This window comes from Scleropages formosus, chromosome 6, assembly GCF_900964775.1.
Source record: "Scleropages formosus chromosome 6, fSclFor1.1, whole genome shotgun sequence".
NCBI lineage: Eukaryota > Metazoa > Chordata > Actinopteri > Osteoglossiformes > Osteoglossidae > Scleropages > Scleropages formosus.
Window position 1 is genome coordinate 26,027,581 of NC_041811.1, and position 16,041 is coordinate 26,043,621.

The 16,041-nt window shown below is 38.8% G+C and overlaps 1 protein-coding gene across 3 annotated transcripts in view; it reads left to right on the top strand.

Annotated features, from left to right (window-relative positions):
• The first annotated feature begins 1,389 nt into the window (after window positions 1–1,389).
• The window catches only part of nedd4l (NEDD4 like E3 ubiquitin protein ligase), a 65,260-nt gene continuing 50,608 nt past the window's right edge, over window positions 1,390–16,041 (top strand). For all 3 annotated transcript variants that reach the window (XM_018752495.2, XM_018752503.2, XM_018752513.2), the window contains exon 1: window positions 1,390–1,728. In XM_018752495.2, coding sequence (XP_018608011.1) covers window positions 1,684–1,728 — 45 coding nt within the window. In that variant the 5' untranslated portion in view covers window positions 1,390–1,683. The remainder of the gene's footprint in view (window positions 1,729–16,041) is intronic.

Consider the following 16,041-nt stretch of genomic DNA (forward strand, 5'->3'; position numbering starts at 1 on the left):
CACTGCGCCACTGCAACCCCCTGTATCAAATTAATAACAAGTATTAATATCAAGACATGGGTCTGACCCCCAACTCAGCAGAGGCAGTGGAAGAAGCCAGGATGAGGAGAAAGTTAGCATCAATTATAGACAATGGCTCACATTCCCTACATGAAGTGATTGCCATGAGCCCCTTTAACCACCAGATTGTTCAGTTACCAACAGCCATCTGCCTCCACAATACCAGTCATCTACCTGTTAACTCCTCAACAGTGATGCACTGAGATTCATTAAGTATCTCAAATAATTGCACAGCTTTGATAATTTTGGCTCAACTATAACCATCATTTGTTCATGCTGATTTTGTTTTTTTTTTCCCTTTTATTTATAATTTTTACCATGTCAGTATAACTGCACTTGCTGTTATGTGTCACACCTGTTATGTGTCCTGTTGAGCTGCTGTGTGTGAATTTCCCTGCAGGGATTAACGAAACATTGTCCTATCCAGTTCTATATTAAAAAGGTTAAAAATCTCGAATCCAAGGGTCCCTGCTTTGCTCGTTACACACTCTGAATTACTAGTTACAAAACATTGCTGGGTAAATTATTATAAAATGCCTGTCTTACATGAGATTTTCTAGGAACATCCTAAATAAAGTGTGATTATAATTATGGGTTTGCTTTCGCCAGGCACATGGAGTACTGTTGAACTTGACTTTCTCACTAAAAACATGGACCAGCTAATTCATTCAACCAATGTTTGGGTAAAATTTATAGGGGGGGCCGTAACGATAAATCCAGGTGGACTTTTGTTTGTAATCCAGTGACTGTGGAACAGAACACTCACCTGAACTGTCATTTACACCCGGATGGTGGTTAGCAAATTTAATCTAGTAAAAGCACAAGAATGTATAAATCAACGAGACAACAGCTGCAAAAAGACCTGTAGTAGAAAAGACAGAGGAGACACGTTAAAAATGAAAGAAATGACTGAGGTATCAGAAACAGTTATTTTTATCCCAAAAAAACCAAAGCAACAGCAATTCTGGGAAGGTTATAAAGGAATGGCTAACCCTGTGGTTGTGGTGTAAAATAGAAATACTCATACAGCCCATTCACTAAACCCATAGACCTTTTCTAATGATTACATGAATTGTAAATACATTTTTTTTTTTTTTTTCCAAAGGAAAAAAAAAACAATAGCGTCTTTTGGTTTCTCAAGAGGACGCTGCAGCACCACCGTTGACAACACATCCTCTACCACCGCCATGGCACAATGTTGGTACTTTGTAGCCTGAGACGCCTTACCAGCGCCGTTCGATTTCCAACGCGTTCATTGGCTCGTCTTGTTCTCTTGGGATTTAGCGGAGCCTGCTGATTGGTTCAATCTCCATTCCATCAGGACGGGGGCGTGTTGAGTTGCGGAGAAGCAATTAATACAGTACTACGGGATTAGCTAGCGTTCGAAGCTAACCAGAAAGAGAGAGAGAAAAATGCTGAGTTGAATGCAGACTCCGAATATTGTGTGTATGAACGCCGTGTTCGAGAGGATTGCGGGAATTAGCAGATTTAGCTGCCCTGTCCGTCGGAGGGATTTCACTGGGTGTGAGCTGCGTGCGTTCATTCAAGAGGAGGGGGTGTATTAGCCATTGTTCTGGCGGCTGCTTGGTGTTTTCGTGCCCGACGTTGTGTAGCGCGAGCTATATGGCTGCGAATTTCGAGCCCATTTACGGACTCTCTGAAGACGAGGTAAGCGCCGCGCGCCGGCCCGTGCCCACACTCCGCGGCGGCACCGCGAAACAAAAAAGTTCGCCAGGCACTTTACCTCACATTCCCCTTTCTAAAACTGTCAGCCCGCGAGAGGCCACGTCCAGCTCACCACCTCAATCAAAACCTTGCCAAGTGTCGTTTCTATTCTTCAAAGCGGCAGAATTTCTTTAGAATTTTTCTCTCCGTCCGACGTCGCGGGTGTAAGTGTGAGGACGAATTCTTCTTGTTTTCATGCCTTTTGTTTTTTTTTTTTTCCATATGGTCAGCTGACGGTTGCACAGGTAAGCAGAAAGTATGTTTTTGTGACTGAATGTCTGGGCTGAACTGAATTTGTACGTTGCTGGTGATATTTTGTTCCGGCCTCGGTGTGAGGAACCGCATATTTCTGGCTCTCCGACTCTGTATTGACACCTTACCAAGGCAAGTGCGGTCTTTATAACTGTCTTTTTAGTTTTTTAAAGTTTATTTTTTTGGGCTCCGTGTGCCCGAGGTCTGTACTATGGAGCAGACGGAGCCCGGCGCCCATTTTCACAGAGACTCCACGCCACGGTCCGGGTTTCCATCTTCAACTGAGCTCACACACACACACACACACCCACCCTCTTTGCACACACAAACTGTAGTAATGTCCGCATGTTTTTGGAGTAACATTTTGTTTTTTTTTCAGTTACAGCACATGACGTCTTAGGGTTTCTTTACCGAATCTGACCACAGACACACAGAGAGTGTCCAGAGAATGAATGTAAGAAACCAGAGCTGTCGAGGAATGACGTGAACACTCAGACTGTCCCACCGAGGCGAACAGGGTGTGTGTGTGTGTGTGTGTTTCAAGTGTAGTTTGGCACACATGATTGCTGGGACGGCTCATTTCGTGATGCATTCCGAACTTGTTTTCTGTGTAAAAGGCAGCCCGTTTTGTGAACCTCATTCTCTGTGAGTCCACGGTGATGTGGGCAAGTTTTCAATCCTGCCGTGTGGTGTGATGGGCTGGGCGCGCGCGCACACGCACGCACAGAGACGCGCACGCGCACACGCAGACTGGCACATACGTACTCTTGAGATTCACAGACACAGAATAGCACGCGCAAACAGCCAGGCAGCCACCTCACTAACTGGGCAAACTTATTACGTGCAACGTCTGTATTGGTACAGTTTATTTGGAATTGTTTTGCGCTGATTTAAAATCTCATACTGTGTGCAATTTTTCCCTAAGTTACTCCCCCCCCATGATAAATAGGCACACAAGAACTCGAAAATTAATACACTTTGATAGCTGTCATTATATATATTGTGTTGGTTTGATCTCTGAGTGGGTTGAGAAAATCGTTTGAAAAGTAGATTATTTCATGGGAAGATGGTATGTAGTATAGACAATACAGTAGCAGTAACTTCGGCTTAGATTTGAATTAATGTCAAAGTTATTAAACAAGGCATTACAAGATGAACAAATGCACAAATATTACTTCAAAATTGCTGTCTTGAAATTTCAGGTCATTGATAAACAATACTGTACAAATAACTGGAAATTGGTTAATTTTTAATGTGCAGTACTACATTCATGAATTGAAACCTGCTATGAAATTATTCTTACGAGTAGCTCTTGTCATGTTGAAATGGGTGGGAGCTGAGTTCTCCAGAATATCTCCATCATTTGCTTCCTAATAAGATCTGTAATTGATCAGCATATCATCATCTAAAATGTTGATTACAGCTGTGTGTCTGTTCAGAAGTTCAGATGCACTGGAACTCTGAATTAATTTCAGCCTAAATTTATGGGATGTTAAGTAAGGTGTGTAAAGTTGTATGTTTTGTGTTTTCTGCAGAATTTATGCTGTGTCATACAGATCTGGATTATCTGGATTCCTTCATGTTTGTTGTTTAAGTGTCTTGTTTAGAGGGGCACAAAAGGAAAGTAACTTAAAATGAATGAATAGCACATTGTTTTTGTCAGCTATGTTATGATGTACTGTAAACATTTATTTTGCCAGTCAGACATTTTGATGTTTTTTGTGACTTTGGTACGAACATTATGCTGTAGTTACCAGTAGTTTTGGTTAAGCAATGTAATGCTGGTATAATTCACATTCATCTCCTGCAAAAATTACATTTGATACTGATGCAGTGGAAATCAGGTAGTGTAGTGTTTGGACCTGCTTTTGGACTCAGTTTTCAGATACAAAATACTCTTTTTACCAAAGTCTTACTGTAAACCAAGGCAATTAAGTTGCAGTCCTGGTTCTCACCTTTTTGTGGTACTTAGAGAGGCAAATGAGTTTGCTAAAAATGATTTGTTTCACCCAGGACCAACCTGACTCAACATCCTGTAGGACTATAGCCCATCAGGACTGGATAGTGTTTGGATAGTGCATAAATGTATCATGCACCCTCTCTGAAAGTGGTTTACTTTTTGTTCTTGCTGCTGTTGTTGGTTTTAATATTTTTCAGGTTGCGACTATCAACAAATCAGTTATAGCTTCATGAATGCGTTGTTTTCAACAATATGCCATTATTTGTCTTTGACAGAACCATCATTAATATAATTTACTGCACTGGTGTGACAGTTTGTGCTTGCTTAATTCATTTGTGCACACAAAAACCCATGTTATTTTGGGCCATTATTGAGTGCACATAGACCCAGTGCAGATGGAATGCCCTGTTAACTTTAAGCATTTTTGTTTTTGTAGCTGCTAGAGAATGTATGACTACTGTTCTTTAGATGTTTAATTTTTTTCATCCATTCATTATCATTGGGTCCAAGTACTTGTTTTAGAAGTTGCGGGGGAGGGGTCAGCTCCTTCCAGTGGAATGGAAGGTTACAGCACCGCTCTTTTGTATGCTCATGCAGTTAATGGCACATATATACATACTATACACACAAACATACATATTGTTATTTAGTTGTAGGCTGACTGTCATTTGCAGATTTGTACTAATTTCCAGTGTTAGTAATTTGCTGTAGATTCCTACATATTCAGTAGAATTAAATTAGAAGACCAACATCAGTCTGAAAAGATTTTAAGAACTGTTTCCAGTTGGAGAAGCTTTTATTTTGAATTCAGAGACCTGAAATGCTAGTTTTGAACATGAACTCATGTAACAGTTGCAGTTGTCAGAAAGAATGCTAGCATATGGGTCAGCTGAAGAAACTGACTGACAGTGCTTGTGTTTATAGTGGATTGAATTTAACATTGTCTTTAAATGTCAAAATTTGTTGCCACTGTTGACTGTTTCAGACATTTCTTGGAGAGCTGTGAACAGTTTTTCATATTTATAACTCAGAACTGTTTGTCTGAAAAGCAGCTTATGCTGTGAACAGTCCTCTGCCTCTCATACTTGGGATCCATTTGTAAAATAATGTTCCAACAATCAGTGCTTTGCAGCTGTCACTAGACACCCATTTTCTCTTCTAAGCTCTGACAAAAATGTATTTGTTACCTCTTTGTAAACTGAGAAATGCGTGTTGTATAAACAGAATAAAAATAGACAAAAAATAAAGGTTGTTTTTGCTGTTTTGAAATACTTTTCTTAATGTGTCCTTACTATATTAGATACAAAACTTTAGATGTGGTGTTTAGACTTGGACAACTACGCACTTATAGGTCTAGTAAGCCAAAATCAATGTTAAGATTTTTATTTCTTTCTTTAATCAATAAAACAGTGACGTGTAAGTGGTTCTGAGAGGTAATATGATCAGTTTTCATGCTTAGTATCAGCAGTGAGGTTTTTCATTGTCAGTCTTACTCTCTGCTGTGATGAATAAGGTTTTGGTCTCATCACTGACATATTTAAAATGTCATTGATATTCTCCTTTAAATCATCAATGTCCTACTTTTAGTTAATTGGTGTTTGATTAATTGGCCATTCATTACAGGAATTCTGGCTTTGGTTTGCCCTGTGTATGTGTGTGTGTGTGTGTGTGTGTGTGTGTGTGTTTTTTTTTTTTTTTTTTTTTTTTTTTTTTTTAAAAAAAAAGTACCCAAGCTTCTAATTTACTATGATTTGCCTGTTTGTTTGAATAAATTGCAAAATTATGACAGTGAGTCATATATTTTACTGGATGACTTTTTTTTTTTCTCCCCCTCTGGAAACTGAAAATGAATTGGTATTGGTGATAAGTCATAATAAATCACATATAATAAAACTTTGCTTTGGTAAAATATAGTTGTCCATTCTTTCCCTAAAAGTAAGCAAAACTATAAAGTAGTACTGACCTTCATTTGGATTAATCTTTTTGTAAAAGGCTAACAATTTATGTACATAATTAGTTGGTCTTTAATTTCATTGACCAGTGCTGCTATTTTTAAGGGGAAAAATCTGGTACACCATTAAAAATGTTTCTGAAATTACACAGATTTGATGTAACACCATTAAAAAAAAAAAAAAAAAAATCATTCTTTGGCCTGCAAATTAGCTTTACCATTGCAGCATTTGGGTGATACATTCATTTATCAGCCTTTTCTAGTGTAATTAAGTGAGAGCAGAGCTGGACCAGAAAAGATCATGCACAAGGGACCACTGGGCAAGGGTTCAAAACTCTTCATCTGCAGCAAATTACAGAAATATAACATTTAGTGTAATATTTGTCATATAGTCTAGAATTTCATTCATACAGTGGTCTCAAGCTACGTGTGATTATGTAAATCTAAGTGTTTTTGCCATAATGTATTTTGTGGTGGCAAGAAATGTTGGCCTTAAAGACATGGGTTTATAACCTGAAGTTTTCCATTTGAAGCCTCCCTCCCTGCTATTAACAGTGTCCCAGAAAAAATACCCAACTGTTCAGATACTGTAATGCGCCTTGCTTGCTGACAGATACATTAATCTGTGAGTCTGCTAATGTTCAATTCAAGATGGTTAAAATAAGTTTGTGACAATAAGGAAAATGAGAATGCAGTGGGAGTAAAGGTTTTTTTTTTTTTTTTTTTATAAAATAAACCCCCTTCTGATATGCAAAAAACACAAGATACCTTGTGGCTAGCTGGATGTTTCCAGTTTTATTTCTCTACAGCATTCCTATTTTCTTTAGAAAGCTACAGTTTCCTCCTCAAATAACACTAGATAAAAAGACTACAGTGTTTAAGCAAAGCAGGAAGTTTCCTCATTTAGCAGGTTTGAGTTGCATTTCCAGAATGTGATGTGGTCAGTGTGACTTTGACAGCTTTGTCTTGTCTGTGAATTAGTTTGAAACTGTTCAGGCGTTCATCACGCTGTATTTGTAAAATGTGTATATTCCTATTACTGTATTTTTAATCATGCACAATACATAAGGTTAATGATTGATGCCAGCTGGGAAGAAAGATTATAGCTAGTTCAGCTCTTGCTTGTATTTGCTGCTGTTGTGTGTGATTAACATGTTAAAATCACAATGCAGGCAGTGGGCTTTGCTCTTGGTTGGGTTGGTTTATTTTTCTTTCATATGTTGACACTGAAGCAGATTTGCCATTTGCAATCTGGGCATTTTTGGCATTGTCTGCAGATTTTTAAAAATTGTTTTGTGTGTGCTTGCCGGGTATTAGATTAAATATTGTAAACAACAACAAAATGTTATCAAAAGGCCTCAGTGGACACATGTTAGCAGAGTCTAAAGCCTTGGATCTGTTCTGTGAGAGAGAATCAGACCCCATTCTTACATTGTACCTTTCTTCTTGATGGGTAGGGCTGGAAACTGCTGTCATCGGCTCATGTACTGAGAGCCACACAAACACTTTGTGAGACTGAGGTCTGACTATTGGGAGGAGCTTGGCTGTTTGTACTCGTAGCTGCTTGCAAGGCAGTAATGCTGCGTCATGGAATGCAGATGATTTCTCAGGAAGATACTGCAGTCAACTTTGTAATGCATTATGTTAGTCCTTAATGGAAGTTAAGTCTAGTTTATGATATTGAATCACCCGTTGAAATATTAAGAGAGCACTAGAGCCTTTCAGAACCAGGCACCTTGGCTGGCAGAGGTGTGCATTCATTTATGGAATGACTCATCCAAGCTCATGGGGTGAACTGTTGCCTCAAGATGGGTAGTGTGAAACAAGATGTTCTGAAAAAATCAGTTAATCAGCAAAACCCTACTGTTATTGAAATGGCACTTCTTGTTTGCCTGTTTATTCCTTGTTTTGCTGTTAGACTATTTAGCTTACATCTTTATCCAAGGAAACTTTTGAAGGGGTGGGGTGTTGTCTGTTATTGATTACTTCTCAAATTATGTCTCTATATTTATGGTGGTCACCTTTCTCTACAATTTGCACAAAAAGTCAAACAACAAGAATAATGTAGTGGTTTGTATTGTCATCAGCACCTTATTTTGTTAGTGATCAGTTATGAGCTATAACACTGCAGTGTTGCTGCTGAAAAGAAGGGTCATGTGCAATGAACACATTTGCCAAACATGAGACAAACTTCAAACTGAACAGTGCTGTCATGATTCACTCTTGGTTTGTGTCAGCTGATATGTGCATTATTGCACACAAGTGCCATGTTTGCTATAACATGACAGTTTGTGTGCTAAAGTCAGTTGAACTTAAGAGAAATTCACTTTATTGCACAATGTTAAGATTGCTGCTTGCAGACAGTGGCTACCAGTGTAGTCAAGGAAAGTGCTCCTTTTTTACAGTTATGGTTGCAGTGGTGTGGAGTCTTTCCTAATAAGCATGGGGCTTAAGATGCAGAGAAAAATGCATGTCCATAGTATGTCATCCAAACTCTTGTACACTAAGGACAGTTTAGGGTCACCAGTTCACTTGAAGATTGTATGTTGGCATCATAGGATAAAACTAGAGTACCCACATTTACATATATTCATTTAGCTGGTGCTTTTCTCCAATGCGACTTAATGTAGTAACAGTGTTAAGCTGTCTTTTTATAGTGCTGACAAGGATAATGTCAGTTTTCTTTCCAAGTGTTTAGATAAAGAACTTGGTTTCTGAGGGAAATTTTGAATTAGGCTACCACAGAATATATTCATTAAAGTATATGACTACTCTACTACAAGTACCTTTCTGTGTAAATGAATTAATAATTTGAATGTGGTGGGTTTTTTTTTTTTTAAAAAAAAAAAAAAAAAGTGAATCATTCAGTAATTAAGATATTTTGTCCTCCTAGTATTTTCCCACTTAGGCTTTTTGGTTCACACTGTAATAATATTAATAATCAATCCTTTAATCCTTGTATGGAAATTTCCTAAGCTTTATACTGTCACAGTACAACATGCATGTCTGTACTCCTGCATAATACCCGCAGAAACTTTGTTTCACTCCTGGGTATCAATACTAAGTTTTAGTTCGTCTGTACTAATGCCAACAGCTGTAGCCAAAATTATAATCAAATGTTCAACCTCACAATCATTTGTCAGCTTGAATTTTCTAGGAGTGACCATGCTGCAAAGGAGGCTCTGGAATTGCTGAACTATATTTTTGGGATAACGGTTAAACCAGTTGAAACCATTCCTTGTGACATTTATTGTAAACCTTTTTTTACTTATAGTTTTACTGAAAGCAAATCCATATTTTCCTTGCTCTTTATTGACTTTTTGCAACATTCTTCATTGTACATGCCAGGTGTGTAGGTGGTGGCCACTTTTCAGATGTGGTGATGAACCATTAAAGTTTTGCACTTCTGGCTCTGTTTTAAAGCTGATATTTAAAAAGACAGTTTGAGTTTCGTATTTTGCTTGTAGTCACAACATCTGTTTGTCAGCTTGGAACTGAACCACGGGCCTTTTCTTACTTTACCTTTAGTAAAACCCTTTTCCCAAATGAGATTACAGAAAGACAACAGGCAACAATTAACCCAAACCCTCAAGCATGAATTAGTATTCTAGGTTTTCATGCTGCAGTAATTTCCTAAAGAAAACATAGTGCCTGTCTCTCACTACAATGAGAAGACTTCTTTCAGTTTCATTGTGGAACTAGTGTGAAATTTCACTTCTCCTCAGTTTGCTCTTGCAAATGCGTCAACTTTCTGACTCAGTGTGGGGTATGAGCACATACATGGGGGTGTGAATCGCAGGAACATTCACCCTGCTTACTGGCACACATGCATGCTGGTCTTGGAGTTAACTGAACCTAAAGGTATATCACATGTTTTCTGGTCCCATCTAAATATACATAGAAGGCTTCATTAAAAAAACATTGTTATGTTTTTACACTGCTGCTAGAAGAAACTGTTTATCTCACAGAGATGTGCTTGAGGCACTCCTGCAACAGTGGTAGGGAAGCTTGGAGCATTTGGGTGTGGATGTCCTCCCACATTTTTTTTTCAGGAGAGCCACCAAATTCCATTGTGGGAGTGTTGTCTAGATATACTGGACTGTGAAAACTTCAGAGTTTTCTCACTTGAATACAGTTATTGGGGATGCAGCAATGCAAGCATTTCTTTGCTGTCACAAATATTTATTTATATGTAGTTTTTGATATTTTTATATCGTGTGTAAAAACTGAATATGTTTTTGATGACTACATTATCACAGAACATACTGGATTTGTGATAACAAAAATGAATGATCGTATTATTACAGCTTGATCAAGGATAGTGCAGCAGAAGTTGTATAGAACCAGGAAACTTCAGTTGCAAGGCAACAGCTGAAAAACAGTACACATTGTACTCTTCTTGTCAGGCTTACTGTTATACTGTCACAATGAGGTAAATTGTTAAAGTATTGCAGATATTTTGCCAATTTGGCTTTAAAAAAAAATGATTTCACTCCCATTGATATAACTTACTGTATTTTTGGGGATTTTTGTATTTTTAGGATTTATTATGAATGTTCAATTATAATTTTTTTAAATTTCAAAATGTGGTGTTAGCTGGCTTTTTTTAATTTTTCTTAGTTTGCTCTGTTGTGAATTGTTCATGAGCTACAGAACCTTGTGAGGCGGCCCACTTTGATGTCTAAAAATAGAAATGCTACCTACGGTAGATGTCAGATGCTTGAAAAGTCACACAGGACTACATTCACAGAGGCCCAGAAATCACATGTAATGAATCAAAAAATAGATACCCCGAGAAGAAAAATGCACATATATGTCAGTGCCTTTAGAGCAACTGTGTAATGTCCTCAAAAATAACTGTTTGAGAAATTCAGCATGTTTTTCAGAGCATCACTCTCACTCGGAGCTTCAGTCAGTATTTGCTGTCTCAGGCCGAAGGTGCTGGGGGTTGTCAGTCTCTTACAGCTGACCACCATTAGACTTGATTTAATGGAATTCCTCCATTTTTATTTTCAGTTGAATGGTTTGAATGGAATCTGGATAAAAGGATTGCATTGAGTTAATATCTAATGAAATCAAATTTAGTGTCAAATAAAATAGTCTGAACTTCAGTAAATATTATTCTGTGAATACTCTGTAAACCTTAACTTTGGTTTTAATCTTTTTTCTGCAGTCTTTTTGTTTTGCAGTATTTCTTCTGTACAAACCTTTTGTACTAAAAGACAAAGGCCTCAGCTAAGTAAATATGATAATCAGTTTTAAGTCTACAAACTGCACTTGGTCTGATCTTATGTGGTTAAGATGTTTGAAATTTCCAGTAAAATCTTGCTGTCTTGAGTGTTTTGAATACGGTATAGTACGGTGCTGTGTATGGAGACCATTGTCCTTATCTTTTTTCCACACAGTGGTGCTAACGAAATACCACACAACTGTCAGCTTCTTATGAGAAGCACTATTGTGATGCTTTTTGAATGACACCCCAAGCATGCTTGTACTGGCAAACTGGACATGTCTAGCAGGTTCTAGAAGGCCTGGTCCAGTTCACCAGTAGGGGACATTAAGAAACTGTTTTAGGCAAAACATATAATGCCATGATTATAAAAAAAAAAAAAAAAAAACTGAACCAATGACTCACAGTACCATCGTTGTTAATTGAAATCCTCCCTGATTCATCAAGCAGTCCCTAGAGCTGCTTTAGTTATATATTTAGTTATATTTATTACCACTGAAGTTGCATTTCTGTTAAACATAATAATAAGCAATACATACTCCACTGGAAATGCCTGGATTTCCTCTGTTGCCTTGGTTTCACCTGTTAGCCTAACACAGTTACTGAATTATCTGCTATTCACTAAGATGCTACTCTTGCATCTTTTTTTTTATTTTTTAGCAGAACTGAAAAATGAATAGAAATGCTACGTAATAAAGAACAGAAACACTTTTACAGAGTTGTTTCTTTAGCTGGCATTTGTTTAATATTGAATATGTACAATGAGCCTATGTAATGGACTGAAAAATCGCTGAGCCTATTGGAAATTAAGTTTTTAAAAAAAAAAAAAAAAAAAAACGAGGTCAAAAGTAAATCCTTAGTCTGTCCTCTGTAACTTGGTTCTTAAGAATCCAGTAAATGCTGCTAATCCCTGTGAAACCTCTTAGCAACCAGGGTAAGGAATGGCTTTTACTAACAGCAGTTTTTAACAGAAGACTTATCTGGTACATTCAGGAAACCCTGTTAGTGGTGGCACTGCAGTTAATGGTATATTATTTGTAATTTTCATGTCATACAGTTAAACTGAGACAGCACTTGACTATTTGGCAATTTTTGTTTTTATTGGTCACTGTGCAGATGTGCATAATATTAATGTATATTTATGTCCCCTTAAATAACAAATAACAGTAGTCAGCCAGAGAACTCAGAACATGAGAATGAGAATGCTTAAAGTGACAGTGTAATTTACCAATGTGCTTGGAAGGAGCAGTCCAACTCTAGTTAGTAAAGGTGGCATGTTGGTGACTGTTGTATATTCTTACAGCACTGGGGTGAAAGCCGTTCCTGTACCTAGCAGTGCGGGTTCGAGTAGACCTGAGCCGTTTTGCAGACGGCAGAAAAGAGAAAAGTGCCCGTGCGGGGTAACTATGATCTTTCACGATGCGCATCATCTTTCTGAGGCAGAGTGTGGTGTAGGTGTCCTGGATTGCTGGTAGCTGTGTGCCGATGATTTCCTGAGCTGTTTTGACCACCCTCTCTAGGGCTTTCTTGTCCTGTATGGAGCAGCTACCGCACCAGGGTGTAGTACATCCTGTGAGGACGGACTCCACAGCACACCTGTAGAAAGTGGTGAGGACTGTAGTGGACATCCTGGCTTTCTTCAGACGCCTGAGGAAATGGAGATGCTGATGGGCCTTTTTGATGGTTGATGCTGTGTGCTCAGTCCATGTGAGTTTGGCAGTGAGGGTGACCCATAGGAATTTGAAGCTGTTGACCCTTTCTACAATGTCCCCTCCGATGTAAATGGGTGCATGAACCGTATTCTGTTTCCTGAAGTCGATCACCAGCTCCTTAGTTTTACTGACATTGAGAGACAGGTTTTTGTCCTGGCACCACTCTGCCAGGAGCCTCACCTCCTCCCTGTAGGCCGTCTCATCGTTGTTGGTGATCAGATCCACAGTGGTGGTATCGTCAGCAAAATTTATGATGGTGTTGGAGCTGTGATTGGCTACACAGTCATATGTGAATAATGAATACAACACCGGGCTCAGGACGCTTGCCTGTGGAGTGCGAATGTTGAGGGTCAGTGGGGAGGAGGTATTTCTGCCAGTCTGCACACGCTAAGGTCTGTTGGTGAGGAAATCCAGGATCCAGTTACACAATGTGGCACTCAGTCCCAGACCTAGTAGTTTGTGGATCAGCTTGGTCGGGATGACAGTGTTAAATGCCAAGCTATAGTCTACAAATAATAGCCTTGCATAGCAATTTTTATTGTCCAGGTGAGCCAGAGTGGTGTGAAGTGTGTGTGATATTGCAGTAGGCAAACTGCAGTGGGTCTAAAGTGTCTGGGATGGTGTCCTTAATGTATCCCAGCACCAGCCTCTCAAAGTATTTCATTGCAATGGGGGTCAGTGCCGCTGGGGGATAGTCATTAAGGCAGCTCACTTTGTTTTTCTTAGGAACAAGGATAATGGTGGTGTTTTTGAAACGGGTACAGTTGAGCTTTTTAAGAAACTGTTGAATATGTTCGTGAAGACAGCAGCCAGTTGCTCACTGCATGTTTTTAAAACTCGTCCTGAAATTCCGTCGGGACCAGCAGCTTTGCGGATGTTGAGTCGGCTGAAAGTTTTTCTCACTTGTGCCACAGAGACGGTGAGACTGGAGTCATGCAGCGCTGCGGGAGCTTGTACTGGAGGTCTTTGTTTGCGAGCTTGAAACGGCCGTAAAATGAGTTCAGTTCGTCAGACCTTCCATACCTCTTAGTTTCAGCTGAGCTCTTTGTAAGGCTTTAGTGAGCCATTAAGTGCTTTTCACATTTTGATTAATGTTGTGATTAATGCGTCACTGTATATATATTTACATTGATTCATTTAGCAGATGCTTTTCTCCAAAATACCATATAAGTTGGCATAAACACATTTCCATTTCATCCAACAGATGCAGATATGTGATTCACAAAGTACAATCAATTAGTCCAGTACAAGTGTTGTTGCTAGTATACTTTGCATTAGCTGTATACAGAATTGAGGGAAATTTTAATTAGAATTTTTAATCTTTATTCATTTACTAATTTTTTTTGATAATGCAGTGAAAGTTTACAGAGCAGATAGAGTAAAGAAGTAGGTTTAAAAGAGAGATAATTTGAGACTCTTAAGTGTTAAAACGGAGTGATACCTTATCACAAATCCTTTCCAAAGGAGATCCTTTGATGGTCGTATGAGCTGTTGTACTTGTTGTGTGCGGCTAGAGGTAGCCAGTGGAGAGAGACAAGGATGGGAGATACATGGGAATCCTTTTGCAGATTAAAAAGCTTATGCTGTGACGTTTTTGAGCAAGCAGGAGAGGTTTAATGGTAGAGGCTTGAAGACCAGACAGGAGGAAGTTGCAGTAGCACAGGCGAGGCACTGCCATGGCCTGGACCAGAAGCTACTTAACAGTGGTGTTGTGAGATCCTGTGGATGTTATGCAGGGCACATCTGCAGAACCAGGTTATGCCATCAGTGGGTTCTGAGAAACAGAACCTTGAGCCCATTGAGACTCCCAGGGTTTTAACCAATGAAGAGGATGAAATGAGCAAGTTGTCAAGTTTGATAGGGAGGTTGACTGACCAGCTGGGAGCTGAATGATCTCATTTGTGGAGAGGTTCAGTTTTGGGTAGCAATCAGTCATCCGACCAGAGTGGTCCAAGAGGCAAGCAATGACACGTGGGGATACCTCACCTGGGGGAAAAAAGAGAAAAACTGGGTATCACCAGCATGGCGTTAAGTAGTATTAAATTTGAAGGTTATAAACTCATTAATGGTGTTTCTTTTACGGTGGAGATTTTTTCAGCAAAGAATTCACAATTCAGAGAATTATTTTTGTGCACTGTTGTACTCTTACATTTATTCATTCTTTTCACCAAAGTGACTGACAATGTTAATCTACCTAAAAGTATTTACCCATTTTTACAGGTGGGTAATTTTACTGGAGTGATTTAGGATACATACCTTACTCAAGGGTACTGCAGCTGGAGGGGGGATTCAAACCTGCGGTTCCAAAGACAGCAGCTCTAGCCACTATACAGTCAGCTGTCCCCTATCCTTTATAAGTGGGTATTACACACTATACTGCGAATATGTACGATGACGAGTTATTCTGAGTTTGATTGTTTTTTTGTTTTTCAACATCCTATTGATGCACTGTGTGATATAAGAAAAGAAAGAATGCACAATGTGATCCTCTCTTGGCTCAGTGTCTTTGTAAATAAGAGCACACAATGTCTACATAATATGCAGAGAATACTTTTGTTAAGCTTGTATACATGTAGTTTTTCTCTTTCTCATGTAGATACCTTTATTTTGACTCCGTTAAGTAAGATGAGAATATGCTTGTTTCCTACAACCCCAATTCCAAAACAGCTGGGAAATGCTAATAAAAACAAGAACGGCATGATTTGTAAATTGACTTGTATTCAGACAAGAACTGTTTCATGTTTTACCTAATCAGTTGCCTTGTTTTTTGAAGACTGGGATTTAGCAGGATCTAAAAACAGATGTTGGAGTGGGGTGGACTTCAAGTTCGTTTCAAGTTTGTTGTCATAGGTACAAGTACCATGTACAAGTACCATGAAATTCTTCTTGAATGCTTCTCCACAGACTATGGACAAGACAGAGACAATACAAATACTGTAGAAACAAAATAACAGTGACAGTGAGTAATGCTAATAGCAATGACAATAAATAACGGTAACAGTAATAACAATAATACCAGTAGACAGCCAGAAAACTTAGAACATGAGAGCGAGCATGCGAATGTTTAAAGTGACAGTGTAATTTACCAATGTGCTTGGAAGGAGCAGTCCAACTCTAGTTAGTAAAGGTGGCACATTGGTGATTGTTGTAT